Source organism: Notolabrus celidotus, unplaced genomic scaffold (genome assembly GCF_009762535.1).
Source record: "Notolabrus celidotus isolate fNotCel1 unplaced genomic scaffold, fNotCel1.pri scaffold_240_arrow_ctg1, whole genome shotgun sequence".
NCBI classification, from domain to species: domain Eukaryota; kingdom Metazoa; phylum Chordata; class Actinopteri; order Labriformes; family Labridae; genus Notolabrus; species Notolabrus celidotus.
The window spans coordinates 9,194-36,613 of record NW_023260085.1 but is presented as its reverse complement, the minus strand read 5'-3'; the positions used below and the strand labels follow the sequence as shown (position 1 = coordinate 36,613).

The 27,420-nt window shown below is 49.3% G+C and overlaps 1 protein-coding gene across 5 annotated transcripts; it reads left to right on the top strand.

Moving 5' to 3' along the window:
- Positions 1 to 411: 411 nt before the first annotated feature.
- Positions 412 to 27,362, top strand: LOC117809144 (MAX gene-associated protein-like). Of its 5 annotated transcripts, none has more exons than XM_034678833.1 (28): positions 418 to 1,084; positions 3,977 to 5,109; positions 6,634 to 8,341; positions 8,620 to 8,725; positions 9,522 to 9,632; positions 10,563 to 10,694; positions 10,820 to 10,939; positions 11,199 to 12,151; positions 12,968 to 13,235; positions 13,423 to 13,550; positions 13,635 to 13,706; positions 14,332 to 14,416; positions 14,701 to 15,053; positions 15,123 to 15,365; positions 16,887 to 17,130; positions 18,022 to 18,192; positions 18,313 to 18,606; positions 18,970 to 19,613; positions 20,011 to 20,145; positions 20,234 to 20,353; positions 20,529 to 20,640; positions 20,718 to 20,800; positions 21,645 to 21,736; positions 21,856 to 21,970; positions 23,002 to 23,113; positions 24,201 to 24,503; positions 25,736 to 25,864; positions 26,010 to 27,362. In XM_034678833.1, exons 2-28 carry the CDS (start codon positions 4,046 to 4,048, stop codon positions 26,612 to 26,614), a joined length of 8,502 nt encoding a protein of 2,833 aa, XP_034534724.1. In that variant the 5' UTR covers positions 418 to 1,084; positions 3,977 to 4,045; the 3' UTR covers positions 26,615 to 27,362. The 5 variants fall into 5 exon arrangements, 4 of the variants coding, with proteins under 4 accessions (XP_034534724.1, XP_034534728.1, XP_034534727.1 ...); XM_034678837.1 differs by having other exon boundaries at positions 10,820 to 10,936; positions 11,220 to 12,151; positions 26,010 to 27,354; XM_034678836.1 differs by having other exon boundaries at positions 10,820 to 10,936; positions 11,208 to 12,151; positions 26,010 to 27,354.
- Positions 27,363 to 27,420: the final 58 nt, after the last annotated feature.

Below are 27,420 nucleotides of genomic sequence, written 5' to 3'. Positions count from 1 at the left end.
ATAATGATACACACTATTAACATTTAAACTGTAAACTGTTAGCATAGATTGATTTAGCATTGTCCCTGTAGAGCATACTATAATATATCTGTTTGAGAACTGAGTCGTTCCCTCCTGTTTATCACTTTAACGGTTCCACGAGTTCACGGTTCATCTCCCCGGTACCGTACCGGGCTCTAAACCTCACTTCTGCTGAAATGCGACCGAGCATGAGCTTTCATAGCCGGGCTGCTGTCTCACCGAGCCCCCCAGGAAACACTGAGAACCGGAGGGAGAAGCCGAGAGTCCCGGTCCACACCGACCCTCAGAGCTGCCTGACGGTCTCCGGTCACCGTGTCTGTCTAACGGTCTCCGGTCTGTCTGTCTAACGGTCTCCGGTCCCCGTGTCTAACTGTCTCCGGTCTGTCTGCCTGTCTAACTGTCTCCGGTCTGTCTGTCTAACGGTCTCCGGTCTGTCTGTCTAACGGTCTCCGGTCTGTCTGTCTAACGGTCACCGTGTCTGTCTAACGGTCTCCAGGGTCGGTCTCCGGCTCATACACGGTGATACTGGTCTAGTTTTGAGGTATGATCCATAACAAGTCCAGTAGGTCGAGGTAAACGGTCCTTCCCGGTCCCGTTCAGCTCGTGCCGGACTGCAGACCCTCGGTGTCGGGGAGGAGGACCCGGGACAGTTTGAACCAGGTAGCGGAGGCAAAATGGCGGCGGAGAGTGCGCAGTAGAAGAACGCGCTGTGACGTCACGGTGCAGCACACCGCATGCAGTTTTTACTCAGTAAGACCAGATCCACGATGTCGACGAGGTTTGGTCGAAGGAAAAACTGATCCTAACGCTGAATGAACTTCGGACCCGAGAATACTCGATGTGTTCGACCAACTGAAGGTATTAGGAGCACGTGGTCCCGGAGGGAGAGCCAGAACCGAGCTGAGGTTCAGGGACTGGAGGCCATCAGGCTGAGCATGGGGCCTGCTGCTAGCTCCATGTTTGATCACAACCCTCTCATCAAGCGTTCAGACTGCCCTACAGGTCTAAAGAAATCTACAGATACCATCATATGGCTTTAAAGAGAATCTCCAGGTGTCTGAAGGTAACAGAGAACTGTGTCAGGCTCTTTGTTCAGAGTTTCATTAGCTTCTGTATCCAGACCGCGGCTGCAAGATCCCACAGAGAACCTGTACAGGGTACTAATGAAGGTAGCACAGTCAGTGTGTACTAATGAAGGTGACTCAGTCAGTGTGTACTAATGAAGGTAGCACAGTCAGTGTGTACTAATGAAGGTAGCTCAGTCAGTGTGTACTAATGAAGGTAGCTCAGTCAGTGTGTACTAATGAAGGTAGCACAGTCAGTGTGTACTAATGAAGGTAGCTCAGTCAGTGTGTACTAATGAAGGTGACTCAGTCAGTGTGTACTAATGAAGGTAGCTCAGTCAGTGTGTACTAATGAAGGTAGCACAGTCAGTGTGTACTAATGAAGGTAGCACAGTCAGTGTGTACTAATGAAGGTAGCTCAGTCAGTGTGTACTAATGAAGGTAGCTCAGTCAGTGTGTACTAATGAAGGTAGCACAGTCAGTGTGTACTAATGAAGGTAGCTCAGTCAGTGTGTACTAATGAAGGTAGCACAGTCAGTGTGTACTATTTAAGGTGACTCAGTCAGTGTGTACTAATGAAGGTAGCTCAGTCAGTGTGTACTAATGAAGGTAGCTCAGTCAGTGTGTACTAATGAAGGTGACTCAGTCAGTGTGTACTAATGAAGGTAGCTCAGTCAGTGTGTACTAATGAAGGTAGCTCAGTCAGTGTGTACTAATGAAGGTGACTCAGTCAATGTGTACTAATGAAGGTAGCTCAGTCAGTGTGTACTAATGAAGGTAGCTCAGTCAGTGTGTACTTATGAAGGTAGCACAGCCAGTTAACGAAGGTAGCTCAGTCAGTCTGTACTAATGAAGGTAGCTCAGTCAGTGTGTACTAATGAAGGTAGCTCAGTCAGTCTGTAATGAAGGTAGCTCAGTCAGTCCGTAATGAAGGTAGCTCAGTCAGTGTGTACTAATGAAGGTAGTTCAGTCAGTGTGTACTAATGAAGGTAGCTCAGTCAGTCCGTAATGAAGGTAGCTCAGTCAGTGTGTACTAATGAAGGTAGCTCAGTCAGTCCGTAATGAAGGTAGTTCAGTCAGTGTGTACTTATGAAGGTAGCTCAGTCAGTCCGTAATGAAGGTAGCTCAGTCAGTGTGTACTAATGAAGGTAGCTCAGTCAGTCCGTAATGAAGGTAGTTCAGTCAGTGTGTACTTATGAAGGTAGCTCAGTCAGTCCGTAATGAAGGTAGCTCAGTCAGTCTGAACTAATGAAGGTAGTTCAGTCAGTGTGTACTAATGAAGGTAGCTCAGTCAGTCTGTAATGAAGGTAGCACAGTCAGTGTGTACTAATGAAGGTAGCACAGTCAGTGTGTACTAATGAAGGTAGTTCAGTCAGTGTGTACTAATGAAGGTAGCACAGTCAGTGTGTACTAATGAAGGTAGCTCAGTCAGTGTGTACTAATGAAGGTGACTCAGTCAGTGTGTACTAATGAAGGTAGTTCAGTCAGTGTGTACTAATGAAGGTAGCTCAGTCAGTCTGTAATGAAGGTAGCACAGTCAGTGTGTACTAATGAAGGTAGCACAGTCAGTGTGTACTAATGAAGGTAGTTCAGTCAGTGTGTACTAATGAAGGTAGCACAGTCAGTGTGTACTAATGAAGGTAGCTCAGTCAGTATGTACTCATGAAGGTAGCTTTAGTCAGTGTGTACTAATGAAGGTAGTTCAGTCAGTGTGTACTAATGAAGGTAGCACAGTCAGTGTGAACTAATGAAGGTAGCTCAGTCAGTGTGTACTAATGAAGGTAGCTCAGTCAGTGTGTACTAATGAAGGTAGCTCAGTCAGTGTGTACTAATGAAGGTAGCTCAGTCAGTATGTACTAATGAAGGTAGCTTTAGTCAGTGTGTACTAATGAAGGTAGTTCAGTCAGTGTGTACTAATGAAGGTAGCACAGTCAGTGTGAACTAATGAAGGTAGCTCAGTCAGTGTGTACTAATGAAGGTAGCTCAGTCAGTGTGTACTAATGAAGGTAGCTTTAGTCAGTGTGTACTAATGAAGGTAGTTCAGTCAGTGTGTACTAATGAAGGTAGTTCAGTCAGTGTGTACTAATGAAGGTAGCTCAGTCAGTGTGTACTAATGAAGGTAGCTCAGTCAGTGTGTACTAATGAAGGTAGCTCAGTCAGTGTGTACTAATGAAGGTAGCTCAGTCAGTGTGTACTAATGAAGGTAGCTTTAGTCAGTGTGTACTAATGAAGGTAGTTCAGTCAGTGTGTACTAATGAAGGTAGTTCAGTCAGTGTGTACTAATGAAGGTAGCTCAGTCAGTGTGTACTAATGAAGGTAGCTCAGTCAGTGTGTACTAATGAAGGTAGCTCAGTCAGTGTGTACTAATGAAGGTAGCTCAGTCAGTCTGTAATGAAGGTAGCACAGTCAGTGTGTACTAATGAAGGTAGCACAGTCAGTGTGTACTAATGAAGGTAGTTCAGTCAGTGTGTACTAATGAAGGTAGCTCAGTCAGTGTGTACTAATGAAGGTAGCTCAGTCAGTGTGAACTAATGAAGGTAGCAGTCAGTGTGTACTAATGAAGGTAGCTCAGTCATTGTGTACTAATGAAGGTAGCTCAGTCAGTGTGAACTAATGAAGGTAGCTCAGTCAGTGTGAACTAATGAAGGTAGTTCAGTCAGTGTGTACTAATGAAGGTAGCTCAGTCAGTGTGTACTAATGAAGGTAGCTCAGTCAGTGTGTACTAATGAAGGTAGCTCAGTCAGTGTGAACTAATGAAGGTAGCTCAGTCAGTGTGTGCTAATGAAGGTAGCTCAGTCAGTGTGTACTAATGAAGGTAGCTCAGTCAGTGTGTACTAATGAAGGTAGCTCAGTCAGTGTTGAAGGTGAGAGTTTGTCCTCTTGTTTTTCAGGATGTCGTCTGTATCCAAGCCCTAAAAGGCTGAACACCCTCCCGCTCTTTAGATGTCTGGAACCTGTTCATGGCTTCTAGGAAGAAGCAGAGACGGGTGGTGTTTGACGAAGAGGAGGCATCCACACCTGCAGCAGACCAACCACCTGCGTCTTCTCCTAAACTGGGGAGGACAAGTGAAGGAGGGATGGCAGGAAGCACCGCTGTCAAAGTGGGTATGATGGGTAACCCCAACATGAGCCCGGTTAACCTGTCACCTGGCGGCCTGTCACCTGGTTGCCTGTCACCTGGCGGCCTGTCACCTGGCGGCCTGTCACCTGACAGCGTCTGCAGAGGCATCAAAGTGACGCTGGAGAACAACAGCATGTGGAACGAGTTCTTCAAATGCAGAACAGAGATGATACTGACCAAACAAGGCTGCAGGATGTTCCCCTATTGTCGCTTCCGTATCTCTGGCCTGCAGCCCTCCAGGAAGTACTCGTTGATCATGGACTTACAACCTGTGGATGACCGTCGGTACGGGTGGACCGACAGCAGCTGGCAGGTCGCTGGGGAGGCAGAGGCTCGGGTGAAAAGTGCACCATTTTTTCATCCCGAGTCCCCATCGACAGGTCAACACTGGATGCAGAACCCAGTGTCCTTTTACAAACTCAAACTCACCAACAACATCGCGGACAAGGAGGGCAATGTCATCCTGTACCCAATGCACCGATACCTACCCCGCCTGCACCTGGTCCAGACTGACAAACCAGCTAAAGACATTAAGTTAAACGGTCCTGCTGTCTTCACTTTCCCTCAGACCGAGTTCATGGCCGTCACTGCGTATCAGAACTGTCGCTTTGCTCAGCTGAAAGTGGACTACAACCCGTTCGCCAAAGGCCTGAGGGAGGACAGCCCGAGCACCAAAGGCTTAACACTAAAACTGAACTCCAGGAAAGACCTTCACAGAGACAGAGGCTCCACAGCTAGTGAGCTGCATCCTGTGAAGAAGAGCCTGAAGTCTTTACTGGCAAACCACAAACCTAGAAACTCAAAAGCACCAGACCCGAAGCCTTCGGTGTCAGGTGACCTGCAGAAACCCTCCACCCCAAACAGAGATCAGTCCGCTGCAAAGACCACCGGGGAGAGTTCACGGTAAGGTAGCGTGTTCCTTCCTTTACAAACGTCCATGAGTGTCGTCAGCATAGACCTGTCAGGGGGTGTGTCCTTACAGGTACCTGTAAGGCAGCGTTGGGCTTTAGTGGGGATCTGTGTTTATCCTGACTGCAGACTGATTTACCTGTAAGAGCGCTGAGCTCTGATTGGACAGTTTTGCTCCTGTGGTCTGAGCAGACGCAGGCGTGAGGACCGGAGTTATGACACCAAACAGATATGACTCTGTAGTGGAAGTCACTGCATTAAAAACAGACTTGACTCTGTAGTGGAAGTCACTGCATTAAAAACAGACATGACTCTGTAGTGGAAGTCACTGCATTAAACACAGACATGACTCTGTAGTGGAAGTAACTGCATTAAAGAGAGACATGACTCTGTAGTGGAAGTCACTGCATTATAAACAGACATGACTCTGTAGTGGAAGTCACTGCATTAAAAACAGACATGACTCTGTAGTGGAAGTCACTGCATTAAAAACAGACATGACTCTGTAGTGGAAGTCACTGCATTAAAAACAGACATGACTCTGTAGTGGAAGTCACTGCATTAAAAACAGACATGACTCTGTAGTGGAAGTCACTGCATTAAAAACAGACACAAATCTGTAGTGGAAGTCACTGCATTAAAAACAGACATGACTCTGTAGTGGAAGTCACTGCATTAAAGAGAGACAACGCCAAACCACATTCTGCACGGACTACAACAGCATGGCTCTGTAGTAGAAGAGTCCAGGTGCTGAACCGGCCTGCCTGCAGTCCCGACTCGACAACAAAGGAGACCCTGAACTGTTGGGCAGCTGAAATCCTCTATCAGGCAAGACTGGGACAACATGTCACTTTAAAGTCCAGAACCTGGTCTCCTGGGTTCACCAACGCTTGACTTTAAAGTCCAGAACCTGGTCTCCTGGGTTCACCAACGCTTGACTTTAAAATCCAGAACCTGGTCTCCTGGGTTCACCAGCGTTTGACTTTAAAGTCCAGAATCTGGTCTCCTGGGTTCACCAGCGTTTGACTTTGAAGTCCAGAATCTGGTCTCCTGGGTTCACCAGCGTTTGACTTTAAAGTCCAGAACCTGGTCTCCTGGGTTCCCCATGTTACAGAGTGTTGTGAAAGACGAGCTGATGAACAGGGACCGGGTCTCTGTGTGAACCCTGCCTCAGATTTAACGAGCTGATGAACAGGGACCAGGTCTCTGTGTGAACCCTGTCTCAGATTTAATGAGCAGATATAAAACATGTTGAACGTCTGATTCGTTCTCTTTGATCTGTTTTCAGTAAATTTAAACTTTAAATGATTTAAACCGTCAGACTCTGTTCTTAACATTTTTCACTGGGACTCTTTTTGGATTGCACCTTTAATGGTCCTTGTTCAGGCTCCGTGTGTTATACATTGAGGGTGTATCAGAAGGAAGTCCGGCTTCTTGAAGTCCTTGTACAGGGTCTTTGTTGTTCCGTGTCTCTGCAGACGATGGTCACTGATGTGTTCATGGTTTGATTCCCTGCAGCTCTCCTCCAGCTCAGAAGCTGTTTTCGGAGCTGATCCGTGAAGCTCACGTCTCTCTACAGAGGTGCAGCCTGCAGCAGCTGAGCATCAACAACAACCACGTCTCCCACCAGACAGGGCAGACCAACACCAAAACCACAACTGAGAACCACAACAGACCCGAGGACAGTAAATCTGTCACACCGCCTGGACACACAGGTGGAGGTACTGTACCTAAGAGGAAAGTGAAGCAGGGCGTTCTGAACTCCCTGGACTGCAGGGACAACATCAGCTGTGCTCCATCAGGGTCTAAGACCCTGTCTGTGGACTCAGACCCCCGACAGAAGCCTGAAGCTCTGTCACAAGAGAAAGTAAAACCGCACAAACGTCCAGCGCCGCTGCCTCTGCCTGCTCTCGCTCTGTTTTTAAAGCAGCACTCCACAAAATCTAAAAAAAACAGGGGTAGGCAGGACTCTCCTCCCCGAGCACTCCCACCTGAACCCCTACCCAAACCCCCGAGTTCTGCTGAAGATCCACCACCTCATCCTGTTGAAGATGAAACTGCTCCGTCCAAGGATCTACCTGATGATATTACTCAAAACGAAAACCAGACGAATGCACCACCTCCTCCTAAAGAGGACGTCAGGGGGGTTCATGGACAGGCTGCTGAAGCCAGTGCTCAGCCTTCCAGTCCACAAAGTCCAGACGCTTCAGCTGCTTCAGACCCAAACGAACAAAGAACTCCTTATCTGTCCGGTTCAGATCCTGAAGGTCCAGGTCCAGAGCTGGCTGATAGTTCAGCTGTGTCACCAATCTCAGATCAGCCTCTGTCCTCCATCATTTCCTCATCTTATACTACCTCATCCCCTAGTCTTTCCTCCTCCTGCCACCCAGTGTTACCTGTTCAGGTGTCCCCGTCAGATCCCTCTATCATGAAGTCTGAGTCTCTGCTACTGGACCCAGAGTGTTCTTCTTTTGGCTTTGATCCACTGTCTCCTGCAAGTTCTCCTGAGCCATTACCTTCGCTGCCGGTCTCCTTGACTCTTGAACTGGACTCCACGACTGCTGAACCCAGCCCGGTTCCTCCTGAGGACTTGGTGCAGGGAGACGGGTCTTCTGTGTTTAAATGGCACACAGTGTTACTTCCCCCTGAGCACTACAGCACATCTTCCTTCACTACATTTCAGGCCACACCTCAGAGTCTGGCTTTAGCCTCTGTTACCTCACCTGTGCTGCCTTCAGAGACCCCCTCCCTCCCTGAACCAAAGTCTCTAGACCCCTCCAGCCCCCCCCCTGAGGCTGCTCTGTCGTTTGAAGTGAATGAACAGGTGTTACCCTTCCCTGCAGAGCTGTCCCCCCTTGCGCTCCATCTCCCTCTGTCTCCGACCTTCTCCTCATTAGACGCAGGCGGTTTATCACCCACGCCTTCCCTCAGCGACCTGGTGCACCTGTTCTCCATCGATGGTGATCTCGGGATGGGGATGGAGTTTTCAAACTCCGAGGCGCTGGCTGCTCCCTGCCCGCCTCAAAGTACAGGCGAAGCAGACTCGCAAGAGCCGCCCCCGCCGCTGCAGGAGGTCCCAACATTCAAACCTGGTCGGCGCAGGAAGAAGTGTCGCCGGCGAAAAGTCATCAAGACTGACATGGAGACGAACAACTCCACCTACACGCTGATGCAGCCGAACCTGGAGGAGGTGGAGGAGCAGCTGTTCATCTCCTTCACATCCAAGGTGAGTCAGATTCACGCCTGTAAGCATGTGATGTCATCAATCAATCAATCAATCAACCTTTATTTGTATAGCGCCAAATCACAACAAGCGTTATCTCAAGGCGCTAGTCCTGAGTTAATCAAGTAGACCATGAGCTTCCTGTTTATAAATAACAAAAACAATATTAACATTAGTAGAGATAAAAACACCAATAAGATAATAAAAACATCAATAATCATAAAAACATCAATAATAAAAACACCAATAAGATCATAAACACACCTGCTCTTTGTTTACAGGAGGCCCTCAAACTTCATGTCGTGGACTCCTTGAGAGCATCAGTGTGTGAGCCTCAGACCACATCTGAGGCTCACCTGCAGCCCCCTTCAGACTCACCTGAGCGAGGTAAGTCCTAACAGATCTCCTCCTCAGTGCACAGTCTGAAATGTTTATTTACAGGACAAGTTGAATCTATGAGACCACAAGATGTTTAGCCTAGCATAGCATGTGGACAGGAAGGGCATCTCTTAGCTTAGCTTAGGGTTTCTCTGACATCCTGTTATTAAGATGAAAGCTAATGCTAACTGCTAACAGTAGCTTTACTCTCTTATCTCCTCTATCCTCTATCCTCTGTCCTCTGTCCTCTCTCCTCTGTCCTCTATCCTCTGTCCTCTCTCCTCTCTCCTCTCTCCTCTGTCCTCTGTCCTCTGTCCTCTCTCCTCTGTCCTCTATCCTCTATCCTCTGTCCTCTCTCCTCTCTCCTCTGTCCTCTGTCCTCTATCCTCTACCCTCTGTCCTCTCTCCTCTGTCCTCTGTCCTCTATCCTCTATCCTCTATCCTCTGTCCTCTCTCCTCTCTCCTCTATCCTCTGTCCTCTCTCCTCTCTCCTCTGTCCTCTATCCTCTGTCCTCTCTCCTCTCTCCTCTCTCCTCTCTCCTCTGTCCTCTGTCCTCTATCCTCTGTCCTCTGTCCTCTCTCCTCTCTCCTCTCTCCTCTGTCCTCTGTCCTCTATCCTCTGTCCTCTGTCCTCTCTCCTCTCTCCTCTCTCCTCTCTCCTCTGTCCTCTGTCCTCTATCCTCTCTCCTCTGTCCTCTCTCCTCTCTCCTCTCTCCTCTGTCCTCTGTCCTCTGTCCTCTGTCCTCTGTCCTCTCTCCTCTGTGCGAGCAGCTTCTAAATGTGTAATCGGGTTGTTTGTGTTTAGGGGAGACTGTGGACAGCTTGCAGGAGAAGTTGGCGTCCTTACAGAGTATTCTTCTGAGAGACTTGAAGCTAATGAGACACCGACAGGTGATCCATCCTGTGCTGCAGGAAGGTAAGTCTCTGATGTTAGCTGGTCTCTGCTTCATAATAAGAGCTCTACTGTTACACACAGTCTGTGGACACTTTAACAAAAATAATCTGTTAAACTTTTTATAATCTCAGATTGGTTGGAAAAATTCTTTAACCGTTATCCGTAATCTGGTGTTATCTGGTGTAATCTGGTGTAATCTGGTGTTATCTGGTGTTATCTGGGGTTATCTGGGGTTATCTGGGGTTATCTGGTGTTATCTGGTGTAATCTGGTGTTATCTGGTGTAATCTGGGGTTATCTGGGGTTATCTGGTGTTATCTGGTGTTATCTGGGGTTATCTGGTGTAATCTGGGGTTATCTGGGGTTATCTGGGGTTATCTGGTGTTATCTGGGGTAATCTGGGGTTATCTGGTGTTATCTGGTGTAATCTGGGGTTATCTGGTGTTATCTGGTGTTATCTGGTGTAATCTGGGGTTATCTGGTGTAATCTGGGGTAATCTGGGGTTATCTGGTGTTATCTGGGGTTATCTGGGGTTATCTGGTGTTATCTGGTGTTATCTGGTGTAATCTGGGGTAATCTGGGGTTATCTGGTGTTATCTGGTGTAATCTGGGGTTATCTGGTGTTATCTGGTGTTATCTGGTGTAATCTGGGGTTATCTGGTGTAATCTGGGGTAATCTGGGGTTATCTGGTGTTATCTGGTGTAATCTGGTGTTATCTGGTGTAATCTGGGGTTATCTGGTGTAATCTGGGGTTATCTGGTGTTATCTGGTGTAATCTGGGGTTATCTGGTGTAATCTGGTGTTATCTTGTGTAATCTGGGGTTATCTGGTGTAATCTGGGGTTATCTGGTGTAATCTGGTGTTATCTGGTGTTATCTGGTGTAATCTGGGGTTATCTGGGGTTATCTGGTTTAATCTGTGAATCTGATTTAGTGTTATCCTGTTTTCAGTCGGTTTGAAGATGAACTTGCTTGACCCGACTCAGGCCATAGACCTGCAGTACCTTGGGGTCCGTCTGCCCCTCCCCCCTCGTCAAGGAGTCTCTGTGGAACAAGCAAACTTGGAGATGTCCCAAAGTACAGGTCTGTGCCCCCATCAGGACCTGATCCTTGTCAACATACAGACCACTAGATGACCTTGAGACCTTGTCTGTCCTGGTCTCAGAGTTACCTACCTGCTCTGAGGTCAGCTGTGTTTCTCTCTGCAGGTGTTTGTGGTGTGTTCATGTCTCGAACAGGAAAAACAACAGATGTGACTCAAATTAAAGGGTGGAGAGACAAATTCAGTTCATCTGAGGCCCCGCCCCCTCCTGCGGTACCTGAAGGTGAGCTGGAAACAGGAATCCATGTAACTCGTCCAGGACCAATAATCACGCTCTAGACCACGTGATCAATACTTCCTTTAAAACCTTCACTGTGTGTGTGTGTGTGTGTGTGTGTGTGTGTGTGTGTGTGTGTGTGTGTGTGTGTGTGTGTGTGTGTGTGTGTGTGTGTGTGTGGGTGTGTGTGTGTGTGTGTGAGAGAGAGAGAAACACCATGTGATGAATCAGTTAATCCTGCTGGATTCTGCAGCCTGACCCTGTTTCTGTCCTGCAGCTGGTCCTGTTCCTGGTCCTGTTCCTGGTCCTGTTCCTGGTCCTGGTCCTGGTCCTGGCCCTGGTCCTGACCTACAGAAGAGGAACCTGTCTGCGTTCTGCAGCGACATGTTGGATGAATATCTGGAGAATGAGGGGAAGCTGATCGATCAGCGAGCCGACAGCTTCTCTCAGCCCCAGCTGGACCCTCCGGTCTACCAGCTGCCCACGAGCAGCACCAGCTACGTCCGGACCCTCCACAGCGTCCTGAAGAAGCAGACGACTGGGACCCCTACCTCAGACCTCATATCTGGATTTGTCCCCCCCTCCATGAGACCAAAAGTTTCCCCAAAAGAGTCCAAAAACCCTCGGAGAGAAACAGCCAAGCGGAGAGGTCCAAAACCACAGAAACCCAGACCAGAACCTGCTTCAGCTCCTACTTCGGGATCCAGTCCAGGCGAGTCAAACTATGTGACTAAACAACCTGTGGTTCTTACTCTATCAGAGCCCCTCCATCCATCAGGGCACCCCCATCCATCAGATCCACCCCATCCATCAGAACCACCCCATCCATCAGAACCCCTCACTGCATCAGAACCCCTCCCTGCATCAGAACCCTCGTCCCCTGTCATCAAACCGAAGAGACAGAGGCATCACCTAAGGGTCCAGTCCGACACACCTCAGCCCCCTGCAGTAAAGAGGAGAAGAAAGCTGAAACCCGGGACCGTGTCTAAGACTTTTGGCCCCTGGAGCTCCACAGACTCCCATCCTGCTGACACAGAGGACCTGGCTCCACTGGAGTCAGACTCTGAACTCGGGAATGGAAACCACGAGGTCCCTGTGATGACTCGGGCCCTGCTGAGACAGAAAGACCTGGAGGATGGGGGAGTCTGGGAGGGACGACCCAGGACTAGAGTTACTGAAGAGAGGGCCGCCATCGCTCTGACATCACTGTTCACTCTGAAGGTAAGAGATTAAAACTCAAACACAAATACCTGATCATGGGGTGAACTGGGCTCAGATCCGGGCTCAGAAGAGCCACATGGAGCTCCTGCCTTACAGGCCCACCACACTCTCAGGGATGATATGGGGCCGGGCAGCAGACCAGAAGGGGGCGTTGGTGGGCTTGTCTGCATAATGTGGTTTTTGGTATTACCTCTCTGGTAGGAAAGGAATCTGAGCTGGTGCAGGACTTTATTGTGGAGTGGTTGATAGGACACTCTGAAGAACTCCTGAACCAGACCAGTATGTCTTCTAATGAGGAGAAGATCCAGTGGAAGCTGGATCTTCATCTCTGGTAAGGTCTAGAAGTTAAACTGGATCTGCGTTTCAGCACGGACAGGCACTGAAGGCGAGGGACATAGAAGAGTACAGCAGCATCAGAGACCATCAGAGGTCCTGGACTGGTATCTAACAGCTACCATTAGTAGTCGTAATCCTAGTGGGTGTTGATCTCATGGACTGGATTTCAAAGACCAGCCAGTGGAAGGAAAGTTCAAGGTTCTGGTTCAAGAGTGAGGGGAAGCTGACCTCCCATCAGCAGTGTCACGTTAGGAACCTTCTTGGTTTCTCCCTTTTGAGGTTTCTGGGCATGTCCAACTGGGGGACTCCCTGGGTAGACCCAGAACTCTTGGTAGGGTTCTTTATCTCTATTTCAGGAACATATCAGAATCCCCCTGCTGGTTTTGGACTCATGGAGATTTTAGTGGTCCCCTTAAGGGTCCGTTAGTTAGTTTTCTGTTTCCTGTAATTTATGTTTTTTTCCCTGTGGTTCCTCCTCAGGGTTTTGTCATTGAGAACCCGACTAAGCCGGTCCAGGTGGTCCAGAGACAGGCCCCACCCTGCCTGAACGAGTTCTGCAGGCTGGGCTGCGTGTGCTCTAGTCTGTCTTACTGCTCCAGGATCAGTCACTGCGGCCGGCCTGCCTGCATGCTGGGCTGCAGCTGCCTCAAACAGAAGGTGGTTCTCCTGCAGAACCTGGAACCGGACTCCAGTCCTTCCCACCAAGGGAGCAGGAAGAGGAGGAAGAGGAGGATGAAGATGGCCTACGGTAGGTTCACATTATCAAAGGGTTAGAAATAAGGAGTGTTCATCATCCAATCAGAAACCTTTAGGCTGTGATGTCACCAGGGTTTATGTTAACTGGTTTCACGTGCTGTTGCTGAGGCTCATGGGTACTGTAGTTCTGTGATCACATGACTCCTTTAATCTGACTCTAATGACATCCCCTCTTGTAGTTCTGAAGGAGGCTGAGAGTGTTTCCCAGCCTGCAGAGAGGGTCCAGACTCTGTGGAAGAAGGATAGCAGAGACTTGGATCCAGACCCGATCCAGGTCCCTAAAGCAGATCACTTGCCCGGCCGTCATGTAAGTCCCAACTCAAACCTTCAGAAGTTTCACAATCACCGGTCAGACTTTCTCTCCTGAGCAGCGTCTCCGATCTATCTGCAGGAGACCCGCGAGTCCAGCAGCTGTGCCCGGGTCCGAGGTTTCCACCTGAAGGGGAGGAGCCGCAGACAGCAGGTGAGGCCAGCTAAGGCCAGCTAAGGCCAGGTGAGGCCAGCTAAGGCCAGGTGAGGCCAGCTAAGGCCAGGTGAGGCCAGCTAAGGCCAGGTGAGGCCAGGTGAGGCCAGGCCAGCTGAAGCCAGCTGAGGCCAGGTGAGGCCAGGCCAGGTGAGGCCAGGTGAGGCCAGGTGAGGCCAGGTGAGGCCAGGCTAGCTGAGGCCAGGTGAAGCCAGTTAAGGCCAGGTGAGGCCAGGTGAGGCCAGGTGAGGCTGGGCCAGCTGAGGCTAGCTGAGGCCAGGTGAGGCCAGGTGAGGCCAGGTGAGGTGAGGCCAGCAATGACCAGGTGAAGCCAGCTAAGGCCAGGTGAGGCTAGCTTAGGCCAGCTAAGGCCAGGTGAGGCCAGCTAAGGCCAGGTGAGGCCAGGTGAGGCGAGGCCAGCTAAGGCCAGGTGAGGCCAGCTAAGGCCAGCTAAGGCCAGGTGAGGCCAGCTAAGGCCAGGTGAGGCCAGGCCAGGTGAGGCCAGGTGAGGCGAGGCCAGCTGAGGCCAGCTGTGTGGAAGTTAATCTGGATTATGTGTTTCAGACTTCATGTTTTTAGAGATCTTACCTGGTCCAGGTGTGACCACACTTTATTTTTTCTCCAGGGAACACCTGAAGACAAAAAGTCTGAAGACACTTATCTGAACCGCCAGAAACAAAAGGACGCCCAGAGCTCCGCCCCTCCACCAGGTGAGTCCAGGACAGTTCTTCTTTTAAATTATAAATAAAATAATAATGGAAAGAAATCTGAATAATTAATGATACTACTACTATAGTTAAGAGTTATAATAATACTGAAAATAAAGATAAAAACTACCATCATATTATTAATATTAACAGTTATAAAGAATGATTATAATTGTTGTTATTAATATTGTTTTTATTATTGTTGTTATTAATGATAACTGTGTCACGTCGGGTCTGTGTGGGGTCGTTTGAAGTCTCTTTGTAACTCACGTGTTCTCCTGGACTAGATGGACGGGATCAGCCGGGCCCCTTGGCCTCGTCTTTGGCTTCTGCTGCGGAGTCGACGCCAAAACCGTCGAAGCGTCTGATCATCCTCGCGGAGGGGAAGTGGGGCAGCGCCGCCGACAGGAGCCAGGTGTTGAAGCATTTGTGCGAGCGGATGGCTCGGGACCAGCTGGACCAACCGTTCTGGGTTTGGGGTTATCGGATCGTCCCAATCAGCCAGACCCCCGAGGGGAGTGGACCAGACCGCTGCATCCAGTACAGAGTCCACATTTCCAGACCAGAACCAGGACCTGAGAAACCAGCAGCCCCAGTGAATCGACCACCAGGAGAAACCAGCTCAGGCCCTCAAGGACAGGTAACAACAGCTCCAATGCACAGTCCAAAGAGCCCGACACGGAGGGCTCACCTGTGTCTCTGTTCACAGGTGTTCAGGGGGGTGGAGCCTCCGGAAGATTGGCAGCGAGAGGTGGAAGAAGGTGAGATTGAGGAGGAGGTGGGACCAACATGTCAACCGCTGCGTGATGGGAGGAGCACTGAAGAAGTGAATAGAAGAAGAGAGAAGAAGAAGATGGTCAGCCTGGGTCTGCCGTTCCTCACTGGAGTCTCACCTGCCGGGTTTCTGTCCACCAACAGGAAACAGCCCGGAGGAACCGAGCACCTGATCCAGGTGAGACCGGCCACAGGGGCCAGGGACCAAACCCTGTGTGTTAAACTGTGTGTTTACCTGTGTGTTTACCTGTGTGTTTACCTGTGTTTGCCTGTGTGTTTACCTGTGTGTTTACCTGTGTGTTTACCTGTGTGTTTACCTGTGTGTTTGCCTGTGTGTTTGCCTGTGTGTTTGCCTGTGTTTACCTGTGTGTTTACCTGTGTTTACCTGTGTGTTTACCTGTGTGTTTGCCTGTGTGTTTGCCTGTGTGTTTGCCTGTGTTTACCTGTGTGTTTACCTGTGTTTACCTGTGTGTTTACCTGTGTGTTTGCCTGTGTGTTTGCCTGTGTGTTTGCCTGTGTTTACCTGTGTGTTTACCTGTGTTTACCTGTGTGTTTACCTGTGTGTTTACCTGTGTTTACCTGTGTTTACCTGTGTGTTTGCCTGTGTTTACTTGTGTGTTTACCTGTTTGTTTGCCTGTGTTTACCTGTGTTTACCTGTGTTTACCTGTGTTTACCTGTGTTTACCTGTTTGTTTGCCTGTGTTTACCTGTGTTTACCTGTTTGTTTGCCTGTGTTTACCTGTGTGTTTACCTGTGTGTTTGCCTGTGTGTTTGCCTGTGTGTTTGCCTGTGTTTACCTGTGTGTTTACCTGTGTGTTTACCTGTGTTTACCTGTGTTTGCCTGTGTGTTTACCTGTTTGTTTGCCTGTGTTTACCTGTGTGTTTACCTGTGTGTTTACCTGTGTGTTTACCTGTGTTTACCTGTTTGTTTGCCTGTGTTTACCTGTGTTTACCTGTGTGTTTGCCTGTGTTTGCCTGTGTGTTTGCCTGTGTGTTTGCCTGTGTTTACCTGTGTGTTTACCTGTGTTTACCTGTGTGTTTACCTGTGTGTTTACCTGTGTTTACCTGTGTTTACCTGTGTGTTTACCTGTGTGTTTGCCTGTGTGTTTGCCTGTGTGTTTGCCTGTGTTTACCTGTGTGTTTACCTGTGTTTACCTGTGTGTTTACCTGTGTGTTTACCTGTGTTTACCTGTGTTTACCTGTGTGTTTGCCTGTGTTTACTTGTGTGTTTACCTGTTTGTTTGCCTGTGTTTACCTGTGTTTACCTGTGTTTACCTGTTTGTTTGCCTGTGTTTACCTGTGTTTACCTGTTTGTTTGCCTGTGTTTACCTGTGTTTACCTGTGTGTTTACCTGTGTTTACCTGTTTGTTTGCCTGTGTTTACCTGTGTTTACCTGTGTTTACCTGTGTTTACCTGTTTGTTTGCCTGTGTTTACCTGTGTGTTTACCTATTTGTTTACCTGTGTGTTTACCTGTGTTTACCTGTTTACCTGTTTGTTTACCTGTTTGTTTGCCTGTGTTTACCTGTGTGTTTACCTGTGTGTTTACCTGTTTGTTTACCTGTGTGTTTACCTGTTTGTTTGCCTGTGTTTACCTGTGTGTTTACCTGTTTGTTTACCTGTTTGTTTGCCTGTGTTTACCTGTGTGTTTACCTATTTGTTTACCTGTGTTTACCTGTTTGTTTACCTGTGATTTGTCAGGTGAATGGGAAGCTGTATCCTCTCGCTAAGATCCAGTTGGGACAGATGGGGGCGCTCCACCCTGCGAACAGGTTAGCGGCGTACCTGACAGGTCGGGTTGGGTCCAACAGGAAGCAGCTGGGCTCCTCTAAACCACCTCAGAACCAGAACCTGGGACTGACCCCCCACACAGCATCCTCGTCGGCCCCCCCACCCAAATCTCAGCCGTCATTTCCAGTGCTCAAGATTAAGGCCCCGCCCACAGGTGAGCCTTACCTTTGTTGATTGATTGATGAGTCAGAAGCTCTGAATCTTCTGAGCAGTGAGTGTCAGCAGAACCGTTTAGAACCTGGACCAGGACAGGTGTGGGATTCTGTCTGTTAGCATGGTAATGTTCAGGCCGTGTACCAGGGAGCGAGATCAGAGGGGAACCCGGAGCTGGCTCTCTTTCACCTGACCGGATCACCATGGTAACTGACGCTAAACTCCTCACCTGGTTGAGAACAGGATCCGAGCGCGCTCAGTGCAGCAGACAGAGAGTCTCTACCTGGAGCTCTCTGAGGGGCCGGCTCACTCTAACAAGGCCTGGGTGCTCGCTTCCAGGTACCCCCCTTAGGTAAACCCCTCAGGTACCCCCCCATAGGTAAACCCCTTAGGTACCCCCCTCAGGTGAACACCTCAGGCACGACCCTTAGGTAAACCCCTCAGGTCCCCCCCATAGGTAGACCCCTTAGGTACCCCCTTCAGGTGAACACCTCAGGTACGACCCTTAGGTAAACCCCCTCAGGTATCACCCTCAGGTGAACACCTCAGGTAAACCCCCTCAGGTACCCCCCTTAGGTAAACCCCCTCAGGTACCCCCCTCAGGTAAACACCTCAGGTACACCCCTTAGGTACCCCCCTTAGGTAAACCCCCTCAGGTACCCTCCTTAGGTAAACCCCCTCAGGTGAACACCTCAGGTACACCCCTTAGGTACCCTCCTTAGGTAAACCCCCTCAGGTAAACCCCCTCAGGTAAACCCCTCAGGTAGACCCCTCAGGTACCCCCCTCAGGTAAACCAGGGAGTGTCCATGAACTAGCTGCAGTGCAGGTGCGTTAGCGTTAGCGTTCTATGTAACCTGAATCGAGTGTTGATTTAAGTTTCGTCCGTCTCAGAGGAAGCTCCGCCCATCCATCTCCACCAATCCGCTGCCCCGTCTGCCCAGCCTACACCTGAAGGAGCGGGGAAGAAGGTCGTCACCTTGAAGGTGTACCCCGGTCAGACACGGGGGGCCAATCAGGTCAGAGTGGTACCTGAGACATCTGCTCACTCCAACCCCCCAACAGGTAAGAAGACAAACCATAGACCCTGTCCCTTCTGGTCTCTGGTTTATATTCAGACCCTGTCCCTGCTGGTCTCTGGTTTATATTCAGACCCTGTCCCTGCTGGTCTCTGGTATGTTTCAGACAATCGGTTGAGCAGATCTCTTGTACAGAACCCGGCTCTTCAGGTCTCTCAGATGATGGTATTTCCAGCACCTAGTCCTAGTGGGAAGTTTCCTGTACTGGGTCCCTCACCGCCCCCCACCGGTCAGAGGATGATCCTGAAGCCTGTCCAGACTACATCAGGAGCCCAGTACTTTCGCAGACCAGATGGGAAACTGGTTCAACTGGTTCCAATCAGCCAGCTGAGACCAGTAAACCAGGGCCAGATCAAGATCCAGAACCATGACAAGAACCAGACCCTGTCCATGCAAAGAGGTGAGATCAGTTGACCATCAGAGTTCATACCAGACCATCACAGTCCACATCAGACCATCACAGTCCACACCTGACCATCCCAGTCCACACCTGACCATCAGAGTCTCCATCAGACCATCACAGTCCACACCTGACCATCACAGTCCACACCCCCACATCAGACCATCACAGTTCACATCAGACCATCACAGTTCACATCAGACCATCACAGTCCACACCTGACCATCAGTCCACACCTGACCATCAGAGTCCACACCTGACCATCAGAGTCCACATCAGACCATCAGAGTCCACCCCTGTCATGTTTTCGGTGAATGCAGTTTATGTTTTGATCATGTGACTAACCCCCTCCTCTCTCTTCAGCCCTCCCTCCTGCTTCCTGTCAGACTCCTATCCTAACTGCTGGTGGACAGACCCCCCCTCAGGCCTCAGGTCCTTCCCCTCTGCCCACCCTCCCCCCCTGCCCCGCCCTCCCCGCCGTCCCCAATGTTGCTCAGAAGTCGACGTGCAGCTTTAAAATCTTCCCCACCGACTCCACAAAAGAACCGATGATTGTTACCTGTGTTAAAGTCCCGCCCCCTCCTCTGACCAAGGTGTTGACTGGCCCCGCCTCCCTCACCCTTCCCCAGCCTCACCCTCAAACTCCCCCCATGAACTTCCTATCTCTGAACCCGTCTTCAGGCGGGGGGGCGGAGCTTGGCGTGAAAACAGTGACAGTAACTCCTGGTGGGAGGGTTATCCATCAGAACCCCAAACCAGCTTCACCAGGGTCAGAGGTCACACCTGAACCTGACCCCACCGCGCAGAGAGTCCGACCGCACATTCCCGCCCTGATGGGCGGGGCCATCACGCGTGTGGAGACGGGGCCTTCTGCTGCAGAGACAGGGGGCGGAGCAAAGCACGCGTCAGACATGTTGGAACAGGAGGAGTCAGAGAGCAGCGAGACGGAGAACTCGTCAGACATCGATGAGGACACTGACGGAGAGAGAGAGACAGACAAGTTTGGGGTAAATTGAATAATCCAGAATAATCCAAATTAATCCAGAATAATCCAAAATAATCCAAAATAATCCAGAGTCGTCCAGAGTAGAACAGAATAATCCAGAGTTACCTTGAGACGTTCAGAATAATCCCAAATAATCCAGTTATCCAAAGAAATCTAGAAATAATCTAGAATATTTCAGTCTTCCAGAATAATTTAGTCCTCCAGTATAATTAAGAATAATCCACTCATCCAGAATAATTCAGAATAATCTAGAGTAATCCAGAGTAGTCCAGATTACTGTTTGATAAAGAGAACACTTGATTGGTGCTACAGTTTAGTCCCTTAGCACTAAATCATGATGAAGTTAATCTCAAATAAACTCTAATGTCGGATTAAACACAAAAACTTCTTTCTTACAGGTTGACACAGAGCTTGTTGCCATGGAGACGATGGCATCCATGGCGGAGTTGGGTGGGGCCGAGAGCAGCGAGACGGAGAACTCGTCAGACTTGGAGAAGACAACAGATGAAGACTTAGAGTCGGCTAAATATCAGGTTTCATGCAGATTCAAGTTTCACCGGAGATTACAGATTAATATGTCCCGTCAGTTCACTTCATGATCACTTCCTGTCTTCGTCTCAGCGCCGTGTTCACAACATGCTGGAGAAGCAGCGTCGCGGGAAGATGAAGAAGCTGTTCAGAAAACTAAAGAGGGAACTGGGACAGCAAGAGAAGACCCCAAAGATCCACATCCTGAACAAGGTCTGACATTTCAGATTACAGATAGTTTGTCAGCTGGTTGGTTGGTTGATTGATTGATTGATTGATTGATTGATTGATTGATTGATTGATTGATTGATTGATTGATTGATTGGTTGATTGGTCAGCTGATTGGTTAATTGGTCGATTGGTTAGTAAGTTGTTTGTGTTGCTGCAGGCGGTCCAGATAATCCAGGAGCTGAGGAAGACCGAAACAAGTCTGACCGATCTAAAGAGAAAACTCACGAAGAGGAGGGACGACTTCCTCTGCATCATTGCTCCAACCACAGGTTTGACCTCTGACCTTTGTTCCCTGAGTCTGTGTTTTAAACTCTGACCTCTGACACTGACCTCTGACCTGTCACAGAAAGGATGGAGGCGGAGCTGTTGGATGAGCTGATGGATAACTTGTCTGATGAAGATCGAGTTGTCGCCGTGACGACAAGTAAGGTAAGAAATCTCTTAAATTCAACATTTTACACGTTAAACAGAAAACGATGGAAAGTTTTAAAATATTTAACTCCTACTATTCCAAAGTTCCTCAGGGGGAGGGGAGTGGGTACTCACGAGCCCCCTTAGTGTTGGGGTTCTCTGTAGGAGAGGAAGGCTCTGACTGTCGTTTGTGCATGTGCACCTCAAAGCAGTCCGAGGTACCCAGCCTCCTTTGAGTCTCTGGAGAGACCACTACCAGACCTCCCTAGGCCAGGTATCATCTTATCCACGGCCGTAGGTTTTGATGTTGAGTTGGTGTGGACCTTTAAAAAGGGGGACCGGAGAGAGTGCTCTACCTATCAGGGTATCCCAGCACTCAGCCTCCCAGTAAAGGGGGGACATAAGAGTGCTGGAAGGAGGCTCTGGACGAAGGTCCTAAGATACAGGAGGAACAATGCAGATTTTGTCCATGGGGGGGGGTGGTGCTTGGCTCAGCCTCAGCCTCAGAGAGAGGATCAGGATCAGGAGGGAGCTCGGAGCCGCTGCTCCTTTGCATTGGAAGGAGTTGGTTCAGGTGGTTTTTCAAGGATCCTCCTGTGCGCCTCCCTTTAGAGTTGTTCTGGGCACATCCACCTGGGAGGAGGCCTTGGGGTAGATCCAGAGCCCAGCTGGTCTGGGACGCCTCAGGATCCTCCAGGAGGAGCTGGAAAATGGGGCTGAGGAGAGAGATGTCTGGGTCGACTTGCTTAGACTGCTGCCTCCGGTACTCGACTCAGAGGAAAAGTCCTGGATGGATGTTTCTGAATAAAAAACATCCAATGACTACAGTCACAGTAAACTGCTGTTTGTTTGTTTGCTTTAGGAGGACATTGATGTTCACAGCATCTCGATGGATCAGCTGAATGTGGATCAGAGGAATACACAGAGGAGTTACACATCAGGCCAGGACTCAAAGTAAGGGCAGATATCATCATGACACCACAGAGCAAGAAGCAACTGATATGTGTGAGTCAGTCTCCTCCTGAGAGACACCAGGTGAGGCTAATCCAGCAGCTGTTTTCTTTCCTCTACAGAGACAGTCTGAGTGAAGGGAAGCTGAACCAGGACCAGACCATCCACGCCGCCTTTAAAGCTCTCCGATCAGTCCTGAACAGCAACAACTCTTCAAGAGAACACCTGCTGCAAAAGGTAACAACTAGAATCAGCGTCTAGACATCTGCAGTGGGTCACACCAGCTCCCAGCTCTGCTCACACGCAGCTTAGGGTTAGCACCGTGAACACCTGGCTTGGAGCAGGTTCTTATTCTTTAAGTCTAGACCGTCCTCTATGTTCTATCATTAACAAAGACGCAACATCAAGACCGGATCAGATCCAGTCCCCTCTTACAGACAGGACTCAGTCTGATCTCATCTTAATCCACCATGAGCAGAGCACTTTGCAGCATTTAGCAAGTTACAGTGGCAAGGACAAACTTCCTTTAACAGGCAGAAACCTCCAGCAGGACCAGACTCATGTAGACAGACCTCCTTTAACAGGCAGAGACCTCCAGCAGGACCAGACTCATGTGAGACAGACTTCCTTTAACAGGCAAAGACCTCCAGCAGGACCAGACTCATGTTAGACAGACCTCCTTTAACAGGCAGAGACCTCCAGCAGGACCAGACTCATGTTAGACAGACCTCCTTTAACTGGTAGAAACCTTCGGCAGGACCAGACTCATGTTAGACAGACTTCCTTTAACAGGCAGAGACCTCCAGCAGGACCAGACTCATGTTAGACAGACCTCCTTTAACAGGCAGAGACCTCCAGCAGGACCAGACTCATGTTAGACAGACTTCCTTTAACAGGCAGAAACCTCCAGCAGGACCAGACTCATGTTAGACAGACTTCCTTTAACAGGCAGAAACCTCCAGCAGGACCAGACTCATGTCAGACAAACTTCCTTTAACAGGCAGAGACCTCCAGCAGGACCAGACTCATGTTAGACAGACCTCCTTTAACAGGCAGAAACCTTCAGCAGGACCAGACTCATGTTAGACAGACCTCCTTTAACAGGCAGAAACCTCCAGCAGGACCAGACTCATGTCAGACACACATCTGCTGAGACCGTGTTGATTAAGACTCAGGCTCCATTAAAGTGTTTTCAAACCAACATGTGGATTCAGTCGGTCTGAACAGCCTCAGGAGACCACGAGTCAAAAACAACCTCTGACTTTCAGGCTCATCGAGAGATTCAGTCCCTGCAGCGCGAGACCACGATCCTGAAGAGCCTGAAGACCTGTCTGAAGAAGCAGAGAGACACCTACCGGAGGAAGATCCAACACAGATCAGGTGAGCAGGAGGAGGAGGAGGGTGAAGAGGTCTTTGTTGGTCTCGGGTATGTTTCAGGTCTCTCTTAGTCACAGGTATGATTCAGGTCTTTCTTAGTCACAGGTATGTTTCAGGTCTCTCTTAGTCACAGATATGTTTCAGGTCTTTCTTAGTCACAGGTATGATTCAGGTCTTTCTTAGTCACAGGTATGATTCAGGTCTTTCTTAGTCACATGTATGATTCAGGTCTTTCTTAGTCACAGGTATGATTCAGGTCTTTCTTAGTCACAGGTATGATTCAGGTCTCTCTTAGTCACATGTATGATTCAGGTCTCTCTTAGTCACAGGTATGTTTCAGGTCTCTCTTAGTCACATGTATGATTCAGGTCCTTCTTAGTCACAGGTATGATTCAGGTCTTTCTTAGTCACAGGTATGATTCAGGTCTTTCTTTGTCACAGGTATGATTCAGGTCTCTCTTAGTCACAGGTATGATTCAGGTCTCTCTTAGTCACAGGTATGATTCAGGTCCTTCTTAGTCACAGGTATGTTTCAGGTCTCTCTTAGTCACAGGTATGATTCAGGTCTTTCTTAGTCACAGGTATGATTCAGGTCTTTCTTAGTCATAGGTATGATTCAGGTCCTTCTTAGTCACAGGTATGATTCAGGTCTCTCTTAGTCACAGGTATGATTCAGGTCCTTCTTAGTCACAGGTATGTTTCAGGTCTCTCTTAGTCACAGGTATGATTCAGGTCTTTCTTAGTCACAGGTATGATTCAGGTCTTTCTTAGTCACAGGTATGATTCAGGTCTTTCTTAGTCATAGGTATGTTTCAGGTCTCTCTTAGTCACAGGTATGTTTCAGGTCTCTCTTAGTCACAGGTATGATTCAGGTCCTTCTTAGTCACAGGTATGTTTCAGGTCTCTCTTAGTCACAGGTATGATTCAGGTCTCTCTTAGTCACAGGTATGATTCAGGTCTCTCTTAGTCACAGGTATGATTCAGGTCTCTCTTAGTCACAGATATGATTCAGGTCTTTCTTAGTCACAGGTATGATTCAGGTCTCTCTTAGTCACAGGTATGATTCAGGTCTTGTGTGTGTTTCTGACAGCAGGTCAAAGTGAGAAAAGAATCTTCAGGAGGCGCCGCTCAGCCAAGACAGACTCAGCAGCCAATCAGCTGCAGGCTTCTGGAGGGGGCGGTGCCTCATCATCAACCCGTGATGACATCACATCATCATCTTTATACCTGCAGCAGCAAACTTCAAAGGCTCCTCCCACTCTGAGCCTGCAGACTCCTCCCACTCCTGTATCTCGTTTGGCTCCTCCCACTGCCTCCCACCCTGCGTCAGTAACTCGGGACAGGACACGAACAGTTCCAAACATCCTGAGACGCAGCCGAAACACCGAGAAGGGTGAGACCTCCTTCAGACAGTGACTGCTGATCCTGCTGATCCTGGTGATCCTGGTGAACCAGGTGGTCCAAGTGATCTTGATGATCCTGGTGAACCAGACGGTCCTTGTGATCTTGGTGATCCTGGTGAACCAGGTGGTCCAAGTGATCCTGGTGAACCAGGTGGTCCAAGTGATCCCTTGATCATGGTGATCCTGGTGAACCAGGTGAACTGGTTGAACCAGGTGGTCCTTGTGATATTGGTGATCCTGGTGAACCAGGTGGTCCAAGTGATCTTGATGATCCTGGTGAACCAGACGGTCCTTGTGATCTTGGTGATCCTGGTGAACCAGGTGATCCAAGTGATCCAGGTGAACCAGGTGGTCCAAGTGATCTTGATGAACCCGGTGAACCTGGTGAACCTTGTGATCCTGATGAACCTGGTGAACCAGGTGATCCTGGTGAACAGGGTGATCCTGGTGAACAGGGTGAACCAGGTGAACCAGGATCACCAGTTGTTCCTTGTGATCTTGGTGATCCTGGTGAACCTGGTGATCCTGATGAACCTGGTGATCCTGTTGAACCTGGTGAACATGGTGGTTCTTGTGATCCCGGTAATCCTGGTGAACCTGGTGATCCTGATGAACCTGGTGATCCTGTTGAACCTGGTGAACCTGGTGGTTCTTGTGATCCTGATGAACCTGGTGATCCTGGTGATCCTGGTGAACCTGGTGATCCTGGTGATCCTGATGAACCTGGTGATCCTGTTGAACCTGGTGATCCTGGTGATCCTGATGATCCTGGTGAACCTGGTGGTTCTTGTGATCCTGATGAACCTGGTGATCCTGGTGATCCTGGTGAACCTGGTGATCCTGGTGATCCTGATGAACCTGGTGATCCTGTCGAACCTGGTGATCCTGGTGAACCTGGTGATCCTGGTGAACCTGGTGGTTCTTGTGATCCTGATGAACCTGGTGATCCTGTTGAACCTGGTGATCCTGGTGAACCTGGGGGTTCTTGTGATCCTGATGTACCTTTGAGTGCTGGTGTGTCAGCTAGTTGAATGTTAGTTACCTGGACTCAGGTCTGACTGTGGGGCAGGTAGTTTTCAGTAGTTGGGTTCCCTGAGTCCATTATCGGCGGGAGAAACGGCGCCCTCTGCCTCATCTGGTGTCGATTGCTCTGCTCTCTCCTTTGTCATGCTTTTATTTTGAAGTTTCCCGTGTGAAGCATCTGTTCTCTTCCTGTCTGTAGATGTGGCCTCCGTCACCTTCAACCTCTCTGCACTGAACAATCAGCAGATCCACCTCGCCTCTGTACTCCACCCCCAAACGGGTGAGATCTACTGCAGCTCCGCCCCCCTCGCCATCACTAACCTTGCAGGTAATAACTCTTAAACTAGCTAGCTAACTGACGAGCTAACTAACAACCAAGAGGTTAACTCTAGTGTAACTAATCCATAACTAGCATAACTAACCAGTTCAACTCTCACAGCTAAAGCTAACTCGTGAACTTTGTTCTGTTACAGATGTCAACAACCTGCTGCACCTGGTTCAACCAACAGGACAACAACAACAACAACAACAACAACAACACATAGAAACAGACCAGCAGCCTCTACAGCTCAGCCAGTCCCCTTCAGATCCAGGTCTTTGGAAGGATGGCTCTGTGGGCCAGGACAGTCCCTCTGCGAGCCGGTCTGGGGACTCTGTGGGTGGGGTTGATGGGTCTTTGAGAGGGGCTTCTGGTCTGACATCACTCCTTCAGGAGATTGACTTCCTAAACACCGTCTCTCAAGTCACAGCAGGGGTGGAGGCAGAGCTTCAAGAGGAGTGTGATGCTGTGGGTGGGGCCTTGGAGCAGGGTGGCCCCTGGCTCCTACAGCTAGACTCAGACTCTGAGGACACTGTGACCTTAGAGACCCCAGAGACAGAGATCATGAGGAGCCAGCTGCAGCCAGGCATCCTGACTCCGCCCCCCCTGCTGCAGATGAAGGCGGGAGGGACAAAGGAGGCGGAGCCTGCCGTTACTGATGTAGCCGCCAGAGAAGAGGAGGGTGGAGAGAAAGACGTGTCTTGGAAGCCAATGCCAAGGCTGGTCCCCCTTGGACTAAGAGGCCACGCCCCCAGTTGACATCACAGGTTGATGATGTCATAGCAAGTGCAAGACCTGATTGGTTATGTGACATCATTAAAAGGTCTCACTGTTACCATGGTAACATTCATGTTCATTAAACATAGTCAGCATTTCATTAATGAAGTCCAGCAACGTGCAACTAGAGCAACTGGCAACTAGAGCAACGTGCAACCAGAGCAACTGGCAACCAGAGCAACGGGCAACCAGAGCAACGGGCAACCAGAGTAACGGACAACCAGAGCAACTTTAACACAAAAGTTTTCTGATTAGTGGATGTTTTTTCTGCCTTATTTTAAGATGAGTGAGTGTGTGTGTGTGTGTGTGTGTGTGTGTGTGTGTGTGTGTGTGTGTGTGTGTGTGTGTGTGTGTGTGTGTGAGTGAGTGTGTGAGTGAGTGCGTGTCTGGGTGTGTGTGTGTGTGTCTGGGTGTCTGGGTGTGTGTGTCTGGGTGTCTGGGTGGGTGTGTGTGTGTGTGTGTGTGTCTTCAGGATGAAATGTCTGGTTAACTCGAGTCTCTGCAGAAAGTGTACAAAGTTTTCTTCTTTAATCTGAACTCATTGAACTCATGAGGGTACTAGGTCTCACCTGGTCTCACCTGGTCTCACCTGGTCCTCCTCAGAGCTGCTGCTGATGTTGAGTTGAAACAGTTTGATGTTTGTACAGTGTACAGGTGTTCAGTTCTTTTAAAGTTATATTTTTTACAGTGTAACCTCACCGTCTGAATAAAGTTAAACATGAACGACTGACTCATCGTGGATTTTTATTAACATCAGTGGGTACAGGGTCACCTGTCAGTGGGTACAG